The sequence below is a fragment of the Anomaloglossus baeobatrachus genome, chromosome 4 (assembly GCF_048569485.1).
Source record: "Anomaloglossus baeobatrachus isolate aAnoBae1 chromosome 4, aAnoBae1.hap1, whole genome shotgun sequence".
In the NCBI taxonomy this organism is placed as follows: domain Eukaryota; kingdom Metazoa; phylum Chordata; class Amphibia; order Anura; family Aromobatidae; genus Anomaloglossus; species Anomaloglossus baeobatrachus.
Window position 1 is genome coordinate 19,018,535 of NC_134356.1, and position 16,718 is coordinate 19,035,252.

At 46.8% G+C, this 16,718-nt stretch overlaps 1 protein-coding gene across 1 annotated transcript in view; it reads left to right on the forward strand.

Moving 5' to 3' along the window:
• Positions 1-16,718, forward strand: part of LOC142301065 (aldo-keto reductase family 1 member D1-like) — a 46,697-nt gene that overhangs the window by 17,526 nt on the left and 12,453 nt on the right. Inside the window, exon 2 of the mRNA XM_075342085.1 lies at positions 15,987-16,154. Within this exon, the coding sequence (XP_075198200.1) occupies positions 15,987-16,154 (168 nt within the window). The remainder of the gene's footprint in view (positions 1-15,986; positions 16,155-16,718) is intronic.

The window sequence follows — 16,718 nt, forward strand, 5'->3', positions numbered from 1 at the left end:
TGGTAGCCCGCTCCCCGGCGTTGAGCTGCCGGAGGAGCCCTCGGTTGCCCGTCAGGTGTTTGGCCCTTGGCGGTGGCACTCACCTGGTATCGGTGGGCTTTTGCCTTCTTTCGGGACTTTGGGTGTGGATGAACCCATGAGGTCCAGCCAGCAATCAGTCAATTTGCCTAAATTCAGTGGCTTCTAAGCTAGGACTGGGTCTGAGTACCCGATTTCTGGTGCTCCGGTACACAGTTGACTCCCCGGTTTAGGGGCGGCGGGCTCCAACCCTGGCCCGGTCCCTACGGTTCCGCCGGTTGCTGTACCAGTACTCCTGCAGGCGGCCACCACAGTCTGCCTGCCTGACGTTTCAAGGGCCCCAGGCTCCTACCCGGGTCCCTGACGGCTCAGCAACTCCACCCCTCTCACTGTCACACTCTACAACTGTTCCAAACTGTTCTGTTTGTATTTCCTGCCTCAGGCCAGTAGTCTCCTCAGTGGGCGTGCCTTTCCGCCTGACTCCGCCACCTGGTGTGCCCTACTGGCCCTGAGGGAGGCATCAGGTCTCCCTTTCGGGTGACGGGTGTGTCCTCACAGGGGATGGGGGGGGGGTGGAGTGTGGTAGGTGTAGGCGTCACACAATGAATTACAGGAACAGCAATGCACATCTCATCTCTGACGTTTGAGGACAGGAACAGTAGAAGAATATAACTATCTCCCCTGAAGAATCCCTTTAAGGCTGCTTTCACACTGCGTTTTTTTTTTTTTAACATGCGTCATGAACGTTTTGGTTTTTTTAACGCAAAAACGGATCCAGTGCAAATGCATTTTCATTTCAATGCATTTGCAATGCACTCGTGTCAACACGCGTTTGTGTGTGTTCTAGTGAGGATCCAGCGACTTGCAGTTTTTTAACATTTTTTCAAAAACGCTACTTGTAGCGTTTTTGAGCTGCGTCCAAATACTGCAAATCGCTGGATCCTGACTAAACAGCATGCAAACGCTGGCATGCTGATAGACAGGATCCTGCTTGCTCTACTGAGCATGCCCAGAAACCAGCCTGTCGTGATCAGTCTCTCTCCCCCTCCCTCTCTCCCCCGCCTGAGAGCGGCGGATGCTCGTAACCAAGGTAAATATCGGGTAACTAAGCAAAGCGCTTCTTAGTTACCCGATGTTTACCTTGGTTACGTGTGCAGGGAGCCGGCTCCTAGCAGCTGCGGACGCTCGTAACCAAGGTAAATATCGGGTATTCAAGCAAAGCACTTCACTTAGTTATGCGATGTTTACCTTGGTTACAGCTTACCGCAGCTGTCAGATGCCTGTTCCCAGTATCATGTTCAGTTCCCCTCACTCCCGATCACATGACTCCAATGCCCACCCATAAACGTCAAGTGACAAGATCCTGCAAAATAATACATGTGTTTGCATGCATTTTTCTCTGCAAAAATAGGATCCGCTTTTGCAGCAAAAAAACGTTCGTGACGCATGCTAAAAAAAGTAGTGTGAAAGCAGCCTAAGATCTATTTTATGGACTTGAGATGGGAGGACAGAATAACTCCCGTACTTGTAAATTCATAGGTGTTTTATTTCCTTCCTCTATTTCATGCACAAAATTAAGTCAGGCCTGTGGTTCCTAAAAGCAGATGGTTTTTGATAGCTCTTCCATCAAAAAAAGGCTTATGGTCTCTGTATTGAGCAAAGTCATATGACAGAGACATATAAATAAAGTGTAATAGTAAGATTGAGCAAATGTGGCGCCCCTGAGGCTTCAGTCGCCACAGGGTACTGCATCTCCTTTAAAATGTAGCAATCATCCCGGGTAAGGAGAGTTTAATCGCTAGTGTTTCTCACATTCACACCCCACAAACAGGTGCTTTCCCACCTGGGGGATGGCCTGGGGTAGATAAGGGGGGTGGCCATCATGAAGCATGAGACTTTCCCGGTCACTGGGACAACCACATAGTCAGTTAGTCCTGGGCACAGCTTGGGGTGAGACACCCACCTGGGACCTCGGTCTACTCCTCTTTTACCTCACACTTCTGGGAGCGCCATAGGACCCGTTGCTTGCAGCATATGTAGCGCCCCACGGGGCAGGTGTTTTAACCTACTCGTTGCCGGGCCGGGGATGTAGATCTTCTGCTTCGTCACGGGGTGGCCTGGCCCGTTTCCGTTGCCCCGAGGCGTACATAAAGGAGGGTGGAGGGTGATAGTGACGGTGAGGAAAGTCTTTTATAATCATGACGCCACCTGTGGTACACGGCCCGGGATGGGCCGCCGCTGCAGGTGCTGCTCCCCGGGACTGATGGTGAAAGTCGCAGCCGGGATGGTGTCGCACCCCACAGGCAGAGCAGGGTTACCCTGGGGAGGATGATGGAGGACGGGGTGGTGGTAGTCCACGTTGGCGCCGCCGCTGGCAAATGAGATGCAGGGTTGCGGTTCCAGGTATTTTACTCACAAGTAGCTCACGCGCTGCAGAGTACCGATCTCTGCCACAATGGGCTCCAGCCGATCCCGGATAATCGGCGGTCATTGCCGGTGCCCGTGAAAGTCTTTTAGTGAAGTTTCCCTTTGTTGCTATCCAGAACCCGGGCCAAGCCTCTAGCTCCAAGCCACGGGCCCACGAAGAGAGAGAAACACCAACTCCAGTTGTCAGTGCTAGATGTTATCCCGAGCTGTGCCCGGGAAAGTTCTGCTGTAAATGTGATGGTTGCGCCTACTTCTACCCCATGTGGTGCCCCCCCCCCCCCTACAGTGGTTGTCCTAGCGACTGTGAAAGTCCCATGCTTCGTGATGGCTAACTATCCTGTCTGCCCGAGTCCAACCCCCTGTGGGAAAATACCTTGCTATTGTATGTGTGTGTGTTTTGTGAAGGCACCGGCAGTTAACCCCTTCCTAACTCGGGATAGATATTACCCCTGGTAAGTGGTGTAATACCCTGTTGCGCCTGATGCCCAGGAGCGCCACACATACAGCTCAGCCCGGGTTCTCTAGAGCTACACGGGATTCCAGGGTCTGCGGTGAGGGCAGGAAACACCCACGACCCGTTCCATATCCCATATACACCGGGATTGGATGGACCCCGACCAGAAAGGACTCACAGTGGGAACACCGGCGGTGATCTCGAATTGTTCGGGATCGGCTGGGACCCATCACAGCAGTGACCGGCATCTTCCGGGTAAAAGCAGGACTGTAAGTTAAAGAAAACCTTGAACCTGCAGAGACTGACCACCTGTCCTTGCCGGCGCCGCCACCCCGCGCTTCAGCGCCCGCTATTACTACTCCCCTCATCTCATCATGCTCCCTGGGGCCCGCTCCACCTGCGGGGAGCAGAAATGCCTCAGCTGCTACTACCATCCATCTCGGAGGACAGCAACATCAGCGCGGCTATTCCCTGGCCGCATTCCACAGTAGGAGTCACGAAAACAACCTCTACCATCATCTTTCACGCCCCCTACGTTCTTTATTTTACACCTCGGGGCCACGAAAACGGGCGAAAGGGCCACCCGTAACATCCCCAAACCTGACATCACCAGGCACGGCGATGAGTAATTTAACCCCTTGCCCCGTGGGTGCTACACAAAGGTCCTGGTGTAAAAATCTGATATGTCCCTTATGATCCCACATGGATGACTAAAGAATTGCTGACTGCTCGCACTTTTGAACACTTAAAACAAATTAAATTACCTTCCTGTCGTGTCCCTGGCAGTAAGCGCCAATCTCCTGCAATCGTTTTTTTTTTTTTTTCTTTTCTTTTTCATAAACCCAGTTAAGGATTTAGGTAACTCCTACTTTCTCAAACCACAAATATCCATCTTATTCCATTTATTTATTTATTTATTTTTTCCTGAGCGGAGGGGTTGGGAGATGTCCTATGAATATAAATTGTGCGGAGGGGAAAAAAAAAATATTTCTATAGCGACAACATGTTTCACAGCACTGTACAATTCAGAGGGTACTTGCACAGACAAAAATATATGGGTAAATCTTCAAAATGCGAAGTAAAAGAAACCTATTACGAAAATTGGATTTTTTATTTTTTTTTTTTATCCTGTAGAATATAATAATAATATAATAATAATAATATATATAATATAATATATATATTTTTTTTATCCTGTAGAATATAATAATATATATATATATAATATAATATATATAATAATATAATAATGCAATAAACATTTTGTTGTATTAATCATTTTCAATATACTGTACATCTTTACCTCATGATATATTTAAGCTAATGTACGTTTCACGATAAGAGTGCATTGTCCAGGTCTAATCTCCAAAAATAGTGAAGTTACTGGGACTTTGTATAATCTAAAATCAAGAGAAGATACTCTATGGCAGTGATGGCGAACCTATGGCACGTGTGCCATACTGGGCACGCAGAGCCCTTTCTGCCGGCACGCGCGCTTTCACCACATTCAGCCACTTTGAACTGTCGGTGCGGTCGCGCCGGCGATTCAAAGTTGTGTTGGAGCAGAAGAGACATTTCTCCTCCCTCTGACACTCCTCTCCTAGGCCGCAGGCCTGTTGCCTAGGATACGGCGGAGCGTCAGTAAGCGGCGCCGGCGTCTTTTGGCCGCACGGGAACTGACTGAGGACCCAGTGGCGTAGAGTGGGTGCTGGAAGGTGAGTTTAATTTTTAAACTGTGCGGCTATGCCAAGGTGTGGGGGGACAGTGCCACCATGGGGCACACATGGACAGCACGGGGGAGGGCACACATGGACAGCACGGAGGGGCAAACATGGACAGCACAGGGGGGGGGGGCAAACATGGCTGCAAGGAAACATACCAGGATGGGGTACATTACCAGGAAGGGTGACATTTAACTGGATGGGATACATTTACCAGGATGGGGGAAAACATGAAAGAATGGGGGGAAACATGTCAGGATGGGGAACATTTAGCAGGATAAGGGAATATGCCAGAATGGGGTACATTTACCAGGATGGGGTCATTTAACAGCATGGGGGAACATGCCAGTGATGAAATATTTACAATAATGGGGTACATTTACCAGGATGGAGGACATTTACCAGGAATGGGGTACATGCCGGGATGGGGCCATGATGGGGACAAATATACCAGAATGTAGGAAATATATATCCGGATGAGGGACATGTTTACCAAGAAGTGGCCCAGGAAGGGGGACATAACTACACAATGAAAGGGGAGGGGAGCCACTCGTACGTCTTTATGGGATTTCAGGATGTTCAGACTTTGAAATGTGGATGTGGATTACAGGCGACATCTGATTGCATTCCAGGCTAAAATCTCTGTCTAATATGCTGCAATTTCTTCCAGAAACATCAATCCAACTACTGTGTCTGGAAAGGGCTGAGCTTCAATGTGTGGTAAGCATGCATGAGCGTGATGCCCCCTGCTGAAGAGAAGACTGCAAAGGTAAGGTTACAATCAATTATTTACATAATAGGATTGGTTGGCACTTCGGAAAAAAATTGGGTTTAGGGCTCCAGTTTGGGCTCTCTGCCAGTGAATGTTTCGCCATGACTGCTCTAGGGTTATGTTCACATGCAGTGTTTTTGATGCAGGGTCTTAAATTGACATGTTGCAGCTCATGCATTTTGGACCCACTCCTGGTTCTGGCTTACAAATGGAGATGAGCGAATCCGAACTCTAAAGTTCAGTGGTTGTAGTGACATAGCATTACATATGCCAACCACTCAAGTGAGCATCGCTGTGCTTTCGTTTGAATGTTTCGCTCTGGAGGTAAAATTGGTGAATTCATTTGAAGTTCAGGTCAAGTCCAGAACTGAACTTTTTCTAAAGTCCGGCTGCAGCTGCCACACGAAACTTCTGCAGGTCCACTCCACTCTTACAAATGATGAGGTAAAATGCTGAACGTGTACATGGCCTTACTACTATGATTGACTATGTAGGAAAAACCCCTGATGTCATAAGAATTCAGCTGTGATTTTTAGCAGCCAATTAGAATTCAAAGCTGAAACATTGTGTAAAGAAGAAAGCTGGTGTCTGATTTGGTTAGTTACTGTTGGCACAACCGCCACAGTCTCCATACGTGAGGCATCATCCTTTTGTTAGAATCATAAATGAACCCCGGTAACCACAAAGCACGGGTCACTTAGTCGAGCTATCCTTTCCGTTTAGCTATGTGCATTTTGTTTTAAGATTTCACCTTCCTCCTTTTTGTCCTCTTGTCAGTCTGATTTTCTCCTAGGTTAATTTGCAGTAATGAACGCAACAATAGTGTCAGTGTTTACTGGAATTACATTATGTCCAGTCAAGTACTCCCGTCCAGTTCTTTTGCCATCACATCCCTGTTGTGTCATAGTAGAGATATGCCACATAAATATTTCATTCATTTAAGACTCAGTGGAGATGTACAATGAGTTTGCTGTCGTATCGTACTAAATACAGAAATACAATATAGGTCAAACAGAAACCTTTTTAAATGGCCAGTGTCTACTAGATAACGCCTCCCCTCCTCCATGTGGCCAATCTGAGGTACTACAGTGCAGAGTATTAATATAAACCTGATTATAGAGAAGACAGCCATCAAACGGTGACAGCCTGTGTCCCCAATCCATCTAAACCCCTTGACCCCCGAATCTGCACCAAACCAACTGTGCCAGGATTCTGCTATTGGCGGTTATGAGTCAGGCATGCTGCTTAGTTGCAACCAGTTTGCGCCCTCCCGTTTTCTCGTTTCCGTGCCACCAATTTTTGTCCTCCACCCCTCCTTCAAGAGATATATATATATATATATATATATATATATATATATATATATATATATATATATATATATATATATATATCTGAGTTTTGGTTTTGTTTTTTGTTTTATTTTTAACATTGAGTCATGGAATGGGACAATTCGTGGAAAAGTATATTAGAAACTTGTGCACTACTTTTTATTTATTTATTTATTTATTTGTTTTTGGGTTTTTTTCCCAGTCAACAGAGCTGTATGAGGTGTGGGGGGGGGTTATATTATATTATATTTGTACTTTATATTTTTTTATATTTTTTTGCAGGAACACTTGTAGTTTTGAGCAAAACATTAATTTTACAATTTAGTGTACAAGAAAAGGGGAAACATTATTTTATTTCTTACCATGTTCACTATTTTGAAAAACTGACCTGGCAGTAAGTATGATTCCCTAGGGCAGTACAAATACATAGATACCAAACTTGTGTAGTTTTTCATTTCTTTAATTAGGGGGGGGGGGTGAATCAAGTTTTGTTTGTGGGGTTTTCTTTTTGTTTTTTGTTTTTTTTTGTTTGTTTTTTTTTTTTTGTTCCCCACTGGTTAAGTATTGAATTAATTTTATTTTCTATTTTGATTGAACATTTCTGAACACAGGGCTACCAGAAAGCCCTTTGTTTTAGAAAAAAGCATTTTGTTTGTTTTTTTTTTTTTGTTGACCACTTGTGCTACCGGTAGGCCAGGCCCGCATGGGGAAACAGGTCCCCAGAGCAGGAACCAATCTACTCTGCCTGCTAAACCTGCTGGTGAGGGTGCTTTATGCATCTCATCAAACTTCACAGAGTCTGCAGCAACGAGGGGGCCCATAAGAAACATGAGGCAGCAGCCAGAATTACTTGGACCTTGCTGCAAGCAAACGGGCCAGAAGGGGGAGAAGAGGCAGAAGCAACTTTGCTGGGTGACCCCGGAGTACTCAAAGTCGGGGTCACCTCAAAACAAGAAGGGCTAGGAAGGCGAGTCAGTAGTCACCCCTATGTCAGCCTGAAGATGCCTGGTTCCACCCTGGTTGATCACAGCATCGCTTGGGTTGACTCACTGTGCCAGCAAAGAAGTGAGTAAAAACCCTGAAAGACATTCCTGTACTGTGTGTGAATTACTCTGCGACCTGTGGTAACACGCACCTACACCTGAGCCCTGGGGCCCGCCTCACTCTCGGGAGGATACACCATCTAACTGCGTCTACCATCAGCCCCAGGCTCTCCCCAAACTGCAGTGGCGATCACCCATTGACCGTAGTACCGAGAGTGGCGTCACGACTCCCATAGAAGTTAACCTGATTGACCTGTCGCCAGAAGATTCTCAGCACGTGGAGTCCCTGCGGTCCCGGAGGCGACTGATGCAGGTGAGCGGCGCGGTGGGCTTCACATGAAGGTGGGGTTACACGGAAGACGGGGGGTGAACCCAGTGCAGGAGCGGGTTACCCCTGGTGGTGCAAGTAATTGGTGATTCAGGTCCTTGCTGGGTTGAGTCTGAGTGGGACATGCAGTGGGCAACATTTGGCTAGTTGCCCTCGAGCCGGTGTGGTGTGGCTGAAGGCAGGTGGTGGAGCCAGTGTTGCATCGTACGGTTTTGGTCAACCTTCATTTACCCCCTCCTTTCCGATGTTCTTCAATGGATGTTGTAATGTGTTTGTATATATTGTTTATGTTTTGGTATTAATAAACGGGGCTGTTGTGGCCTTTTATATCCAACGTCATGCAGTCCTTGTATTTGTTGAGGTAAGAACCCTTGCGGGTGGGGGTAGGGTGGTCGTTCGATTGGAGGGCCTATAGTCAGCCTTTCCGGAGTCAAGTAATAGACATAGTTTCTTCAGGACAATGCATAAATTTAGGAATAACTACTCTAGATCGAGACAGAAGGGGAAAAATAATTACCAGGCAATGTGCGCCAGGATGATGCCTCTTGCAACCGAATGCTACTTTTACTAGGTGCAATAAAGGCGCAGTCTAAACCCATGACAGTCACAGAAACCGAGAAGGGGTAACCATGCAGTCGTTAAGAGCAGAGACTGCTCAGTCGTTTATATACTATGAACGTGCATTCCTGATCTTAGCTGTCTTTCGAGGCACACTTTGTCTTGCTAATGCAGCTCTTGATCAGCAGACTGGATTTTTGGGGATTCTTGCTGGCTGTATGTTTGGTCAGATTAATGAGCGAGTCGGGAGTCTTCTTACATTCGGTTCACTTTGTTATGCCAGGAACAAGCTGAACCATTTCCAGGTCTTTCGATATTGGAGTTGGAAACAAAAATATGCACAGTCCCACATTTTATTTTCATCTTCATATATTAGTGGAGACTGGCATCACTTCATTCATGTTCAAGGAATTCCTCTAAGTCCTACAGAGACAAACTGTGCTGCCGGCACACTTAAGCCAGGGTAACAACAGTTCATCTGTACCACGTTGAGAACCAGGCCATCTATAAAGAGGAACTATCGCATTACTGTAATAGCAGTACATGCATTTATGGTGGTGTGTCTGAAACGCTGCCACCATGTAAGAATTCCTATTTAGTGGCAGCAATCGTGGTTGAGTAGAGACTACTTAAATTTTCAAAACTTGTACATTTTTAAAGGGGTTTCGTCATACAAGTCTAACACTTTGCTTACCCATAAGAGCTTGGGAGTGAGGGTGGAGGACTGGAATACAACCTGCTAGTGCTTGGTGAGGGTGGACAACGGTAGTGCAACCCACCAGAGCTTGGCGCTGAGGGTGGTAGTGCAACCCACCAGAGCTTAGCGGTGAGGGTGGTAGGGCAGCCCATCAGAGCTTGGCGGTGAGGGTGGTAGGGCAGCCCACCAGAGCTTGGCGGTGAGGGTGATAGGGCAACTCACCAGAGCTTGGGGGTGAGGGTGGTAGTGCAACTCACCAGAGCTTGGGGGTGAGGGTGGTAGTGCAACTCACCAGAGCTTGGGGGTGAGGGTGGTAGTGCAACCCACCAGAGCTTGGGGGTGAGGGTGGTAGTGCAACCCACCAGAGCTTGGGGGTGAGGGTGGTAGTGCAACCCACCAGAGCTTGGGGGTGAGGGTGGTAGTGCAACTTACCAGAGCTTGGGGGTGAGGGTGGTAGTGCAACTTACCAGAGCTTGGGGGTGAGGGTGGTAGGGCAACCCACCAGAGATTTGGCGAAGAAGGGACAGGAGCACGAGCCGTTGGTGCTTGGTGAGAGGCAAACAAGAGTACAACCTGTTGATGCTTGTGCTACACCATCATGGTCATTAATCACTACTATATTGTTAGTTACTAATAAAGAGCGAGTGTGCTCGCTACTGTTTGATACTCAGTTGTGCGTGGGGGTGGCTCGGGTACACTCTGTACTGCCGAATATCGCAGGTACTCGGATCGTTCATGGACTACACATCTGACAGAGCCTTCTCCCTTCAGTGAATGATGAGAGCCGTTTGCAGTCCCTGAATGGCTCTCACTGGGGTAAAAATAATATGCTCGGATGATGTTTAAAAGAGAAAAAAAAAACCCAACTTAGCCCACCCTCCACCGGAAATGCTCTGTTTATTGCTAGCTGTCTGTGGGTGGAGAGCCGAATGGCCCAATCATTAACTTCCATTACACATTCCACTCAAGCCCGTAGGAGTGCCTAACCTGCTTGTCTCGACTCAAGTGCATCCTCATCACTATTAGCTTACTTTTTTTTTTTTTTTTTTCTTTTTCTTTCATGAAACCTGGGTTAACATGATGCATTTACTGCTACATCAATGTACAAATCTGTGACTAGATATTTCTTGAATCTGTCAATATTTAAAGTATCCTCCGGATGCCAAATCTATTTTTTCCCAGTCAAGGGCTGTGTTATTGTAAAGTTGCACAGCTCCTGGCCCAGTGATCACGGCTTATAGTTCATGTTGTACAGCGAGTATTATTATTGTCCTCTTCAGTAATTTAGATTTCTGTGTAATCATTACCCACAGAGGATCAGCAGGTTATATTGACAAATTGTAATAACCGGACACTGAAATCTTAAACACAATGTCCACAGAGAAGCTTCCCATCTGATGGTGATGGCATTTCATTTAAAATACATGGGGCTAATCTCTGGCCGTGAAGGAGCCGCTACACTGAAATCTTTGCATGATATTTTGCTAAGCCATAGAGTAAAATGTTTGTGACTACTTTTAGCTAATGGAAGTGTGTCGCCCAGGGAAGGGAGTACTCTGTCCCGGGCAGTTGCAGTCGGGAATGTCACTCTGGTGGCCGTTGCCCGTTCCCGTGCCCTGGGGATGCTTATTAAAAGGGGAGCATTTACAGGGGATTATAGAGTTAATGTTTGTGACGCCACCTGCAGGTTGCGTTTAAGAATGGGGAACCGCCGCTGCTCAACGTGGTACTCCTAGGGATGGTGGTAGTGGCAGCCCCTCCGCAGGTAGGGCTGTGCCTGGGAGATGTATGGTTTATAATGATGGAGACCACACCAGGTTAACTTTAACAGTCTCTACTCACTGTGGACCCTCGGCCTGCTGGTTCCGGTCCCAGGAGTATCAGTGCTAATGTAGTGACGCAGGTTGCTCTGTCCCCGGCACTCTCTGTAGATTGAGTCCCCGTAGCTTAAAGCATTTGGGGGCCCCGATTGTCTCTTTTGGGGTACAGTCGCCTTCTCCATACGACGTGCAGTGCGGAACCTGCGGGGAGGTAAGTGTCCAAACCCCGATCCTAGTTTACTGGTGATGCCCCCGGATTATTTGGTTCAATGAAGGTGTCCTCACCAGGCAGGTATTTATCAAACCGTTTGAAACTTGACATTTTACCTAGGGCCCTGTGCCCTGTTTGTGCTCTGGTCCCAGCGATATCTCTGTACCCGTCCTGGCGACCTCTCTCCTGTGCCCCCGGGTTCACCGTTAACACGGACCCAGCTCTGGCACGTCCGCACCCCTCCGTGTGCGCCCGACTCCAGAGTCTCTGACTGCTGACCCCTCCGACCAAGCTGGCTGTACCCAGGGACTCGTTCCCATGGCGACCACCACCTTATATGGTTAACCCTTTAGTCCCAGTGTGGAGAGGAGATCTAGGATTTTAGATGTGTGTGTGTTGGTTGAATCGGCAATGATACTCCGGGTCCCAGGGGGTAGGACCTGCATCCCCAAGAGGATGCAGTTCCCTGTAGTGCCCTGAGGGTTTCAGGGGTGCTACAGAAGACCAAAGATTTATTCAGACTACCCCCTCTACGCAAACGGTCACCATAGCCACCCCCTTTTCTCGAGACACTCCTCCATATTGAAATTGAAATTACAACACCAAGATGGGAAAAGTCAGGGAGTTATGAAAATCTCAAGATCTATAGATATGTTGGTGATCTGCAATTGATGAAAAAAATGGAACCTGCATTTTCAAAACATCTCTTTATTCAGTATGCCACATACTAAAATTCCCAAACTTGCACCCCATGGCTTCTGTTAATGGTTGTCTGAATAGTCTTCTACTGCTGGAGGCACTTGGACAAGATGTGAAGATCCGCTGCTAGTGGTTCATTTTGCAATTGCCGACATGGAACATCGCAGATGTGAACAATGGGTGATAAGTTCTGAGAAGTTGTAGGCCACAGTGGCACATTTTAGGCCACGCAGACTGCTCATATTACCATATGGCCTGGCATTGTTGTGTTGAGAAAATGGCTCCTCGGACATCTCCACGTTCCCTTGTGAAGGCTTCTTCATGGCTTTGCCCATGTGGTCTCCAAACCTTTCTCCACCTCTGACGCCAAGAGAAAAGCAAGATTCATCACTGAAGAGTATAGACCTCCCTTGCAGTTTTCTCCTAAACTATCATTTGAGGTGAGTGGCGTGAGGTTCATGGCAGCTGAAATGTCTGATCCGTAGCCCACTGTGCTATTAGCAACTTCTGATGGATTGTGTAGACACTGTGTGACGTCACTAGATGTACAGCGTGAATCAAGACACACCATCTTTCGAATTTGATGAGAACATGTGGGCAACACCATGAAGAGGCCTTCATAAGAGAACGTCATACTGGTCCTATTCTTTAGATTATGGTGTTTGTGGCATAATGTCCGGAGCCAGACCCCTCTAGTCGCAATACTAGCTATACTAACAACTCCATGTGTAGTGCCCCTAAAGCCATCAGGGAGCTACCTGGTACTGTATCCCCACCAGGATGCAGGGCCTACCACCTAGGGACCCAGAAGACCAGTGCCGGTAACACACAAACACTCCAGAAAATCTCAGTTTTCCCCAACATCCCCCATAGAATGGTAGCAGGCTAGGGTTGGACCAATGGATGGCAGCCTAGAGGTGGAACCACTCCAGTCCATTAGTTCACCAGGTGGGAGGGGCAGACTGTGGACAGTCAGACAGTGGAGAGTAAGGAGTCTAGCAGTGAAAGTGAGAAGACGTGCTGACAGGAGTGAACAGTGACCTGAGGGCAAAGTCGGTTAGTTGCCGGTGGAGCACTCCCAGAACTGTGCACCAACTGGGTACAGGACCCTAGGTCAGGCAGAAGCTCCAAGCAGGCCTGATAACACCTTCACAGTGAGGGGACCATCAAGGACCTCCACTGACTTTGACGTTCGGGACTCAGTAGCAAAGGGAGAACCGGGGACAGGGCCAGAGACTCCAACCCTACAGGATTCATGCTACCGTCATACGGACTACAGTAGAAAACCACCAGGAGGGGACCCACCAACCAAAAACCAGGTGCAGGGAAAGAAGCCACCAGGTTGCTAAATCGGCACTGGGACTAAGGGGACCTGAAGGTGAAACCAGCCAGCCTCGGGTGACCAGTTACCACCAGAAAGTAAGTAAAGAACCAGTTGCACTGAAGCCTTGTATGGCCTACCTTCTTCCGACACCTGTCACAACACCTACCCTCTGGGGCCTGGGCCTGCTTGCGGAGGGCCTAACATCCAGGCTGCCACTAACACCAGCCCCAGTAGTGGACATTGTGCAGCGGCGGCTCCAACTACAAAGCCGCAACACCGCAAGTGGCCTCACGTGTGAACATTATTCTAATCCCCTGTAAATATTCCCCTTTTGAAAAAGCCTCCAGGGCACGGGACTGGGCAACGGCCACCAAAGTGACATTCCCAAGTTATACACCGCCCGGGACCGAATACCCCATAACCCTGGGCGACACACATGTTACATAGATTTTGTCCGGTTTTGTCGCCCATCAAGCACTTGTTGTACGTCATTAGTTGGAGGAGCTGCCAGCAGCGATTCTTGATGACTTGCCTGAGCGCATTCAGCTCAGCAGAACTTTCCTTACACGACCATTAATCCTCAGTGATATCAGCCAAGGATATACTTGCTAGGATTTCTACATGTTCTCAGGCTCAGTCCTGAATAAATCGATGTTTTACAATGCTGTTTCCATTAACTTTTTTTCATCATTTGCAGATCAGTAATATGTCTGTCCATCCTAGGATTCCATAATTCCACAACTTTTTTTTTTTTCTTCTTCTTTGTGTTGCCATTTCAATGTTTAGGCGTGTGTATATTATAATTTAGTCAGGGGCCCATCCAACTAGTATGAATTTGCACCATTTTGTTTTTTAATGTCTACTCATGTACTTTTTATACAAAATTAAAATTAAACCACATTGTACACAATTGCTAAAAAGCATCAGGTTATTAAGGACTGAAACACTTCAGTCATTAAGGGGTTAAAATAAGGTGGCCATAGGACTGGGGTACCGCTCAGTGAGCGACACACAGTACACCCCTTGTGTTATATAATTCTACATCAGTTCTCTGACTGAACCTGGTGACTTTCCTCCACGTGATTTCACACTGATCTATGAATGAAGCGATTTCAGGATATTTGATGTTCTCTAATGTGCGGTGCAGCACTCCCTGCAGCACTTTTTGTACTCATCAGTAAAACATCTTTGGTCCTTAAATAACCCAGTGGTAAAAAGATGGCTTTGTTGGCTAGGTATGTCGCCCTTTATACACCAGTAGCAGTGTAGTTATCCTGGAGGACTGGGGGTTTTATGGGTTCAAAACTGAAAGAACCCTTTCTTACACTGCAAGGGAAAATAAACATGGCCAAACCACATGAGAATCAATATAGAAGTTGTACCCCACTTACTGTGAAGCTCTTTTCCCCCATATGAGAACACTGTTAGATGTTTTAGGGTGATGAGTGAGCACTCTGTACTCAAAACAATGGGTGAAACTCGAGTGCAATAGAAGTCAGTAGGAAATTTAAAGATCTTCAAGTTTTCCATTGACTTCCATTATACTCAGTACTCGAGTTGCGCCCATCCACGTGTCCGACCTACTTGTACAGAGTACGCGAGCGTGGTATTGCTCACTCATCACTAATTATGACATATTGCTAAGGCCATCATGGCCTCCATCGTTCTCTTGAGCAAAGTTGCATTGTAATAGAAAATTATTATTATTATTATTATTATTATTATTATTATTATTATTTTATTTTATTATTATAGCGCCATTTATTCCATTGCGCTTTACAAGTGAAAGAGGGTATACGTACAACAATCATTAACAGTACAAAACAGACTGGTATAGGAGGAGAGAGGACCCTGCCCGCGAGGGCTCACAGTTTACAGGGAATGGATGATGGTACAATAGGTGAGGACAGAGCTGGTTGCGCAGTGGTCTACTGGACTGAGACCTCTTTATCTTGTTCACCCCAAAACTAGAGAGATTAGTTACTGGCTTGTCTCTGGCTAGGCACACATGGCACAATGCTAGGACTGTCGTAAGCCCAGAAGGTCACTGAAGTGCTGTCTGGGATAGGATGATGATGTTCTTTCTCTGGACACTTGATTCACCTTTTTTTGTGTCTACAATGTCTGTCCTGGGACACCTGCTTTATTGACCGGACTCTATGCAGTCATACACTGTTAGAAGCCCTTTTTTTTTTTTTCTGCCTTGGTCTAGCTGGAAAGATCCATCTCCAAACTGGTGATTCGGTGTGAAAAGCGCATATTATAGAAAATACTGTTTTGTTACACTGGAGCAGTAAGAACCAAAAGATTTGAAAACCCTAACAATGACACCCAACAGTTATACACCGTGACACTTTCTACAGTGAGCTCTGTGCATTTACATAGGCTTTGTTCTCCAAACATTCACCCAAGCTCATAGTCCAGCATACTGCCAAATGGTGACTTCTCGGCACAAAGAGTACACAATGGTAGCACCAAGCATAGTGATCTCTGACTGACAGATACCCAATCTATAAAAACTTTAAGATAAAATTAGACCCCCAGCTGGACACTCATGGTAATGGGTTTTTTTGAAACTTGCAGACCCCCAAAGGAACCTGTTTGGATTCAGTGAAATTGGCCATAGACATCGGATATCGTCACATCGATGGTGCCTTTTTGTATTACAACGAGCATGAGGTTGGAGCAGCTATCAGAGCAAAGATAGCCGAAGGAAAGGTAAAGAGGGAAGACCTCTTCTACTGCGGAAAGGTAGGTGGTCCATAACGCTACATCGATACCCTTCTAACCCCCATTTTATGGGATCTCATTGAGGAATCTGTAAAAGTGTTTCGTGTGTGTGTGTATACAGTACAGACCAAACGTTTGGACACACCTTCTCATTCAAAGAGTTTTCTTTATTTTCATGACTCTGAATATTGTAGATTCACATTGAAGGCATCAAAACTATGAATTAACACACGTGGAATGAAATACTTAAAGTATGAAACAACTGAAAATATGTCTTTATATTCTAGGTTCTTCAGAGTAGCCACCTTTTGCTTTCATTAATACTTTGCACATTCTTGGCATTCTCTTGATGAGCTTCAAGACGTAGTCACCGGAAATGGTTTGCCAACAGTCTTGAAGGAGATCCCAGAGATGCTTAGCACTTGTTGGCCCTTTTGCCTTCACTCTGCGGTCCAGCTCACCCCAAACCATCTCGATTGGGTTCAGGTCTGGTGACTGTGGAGGCCAGGTCATCTGGCGTAGCACCCCATCACTCTCCTTCTTAGTCAGATAGCGCTTACACAGCCTGGAGATGTGTTTGGGGTC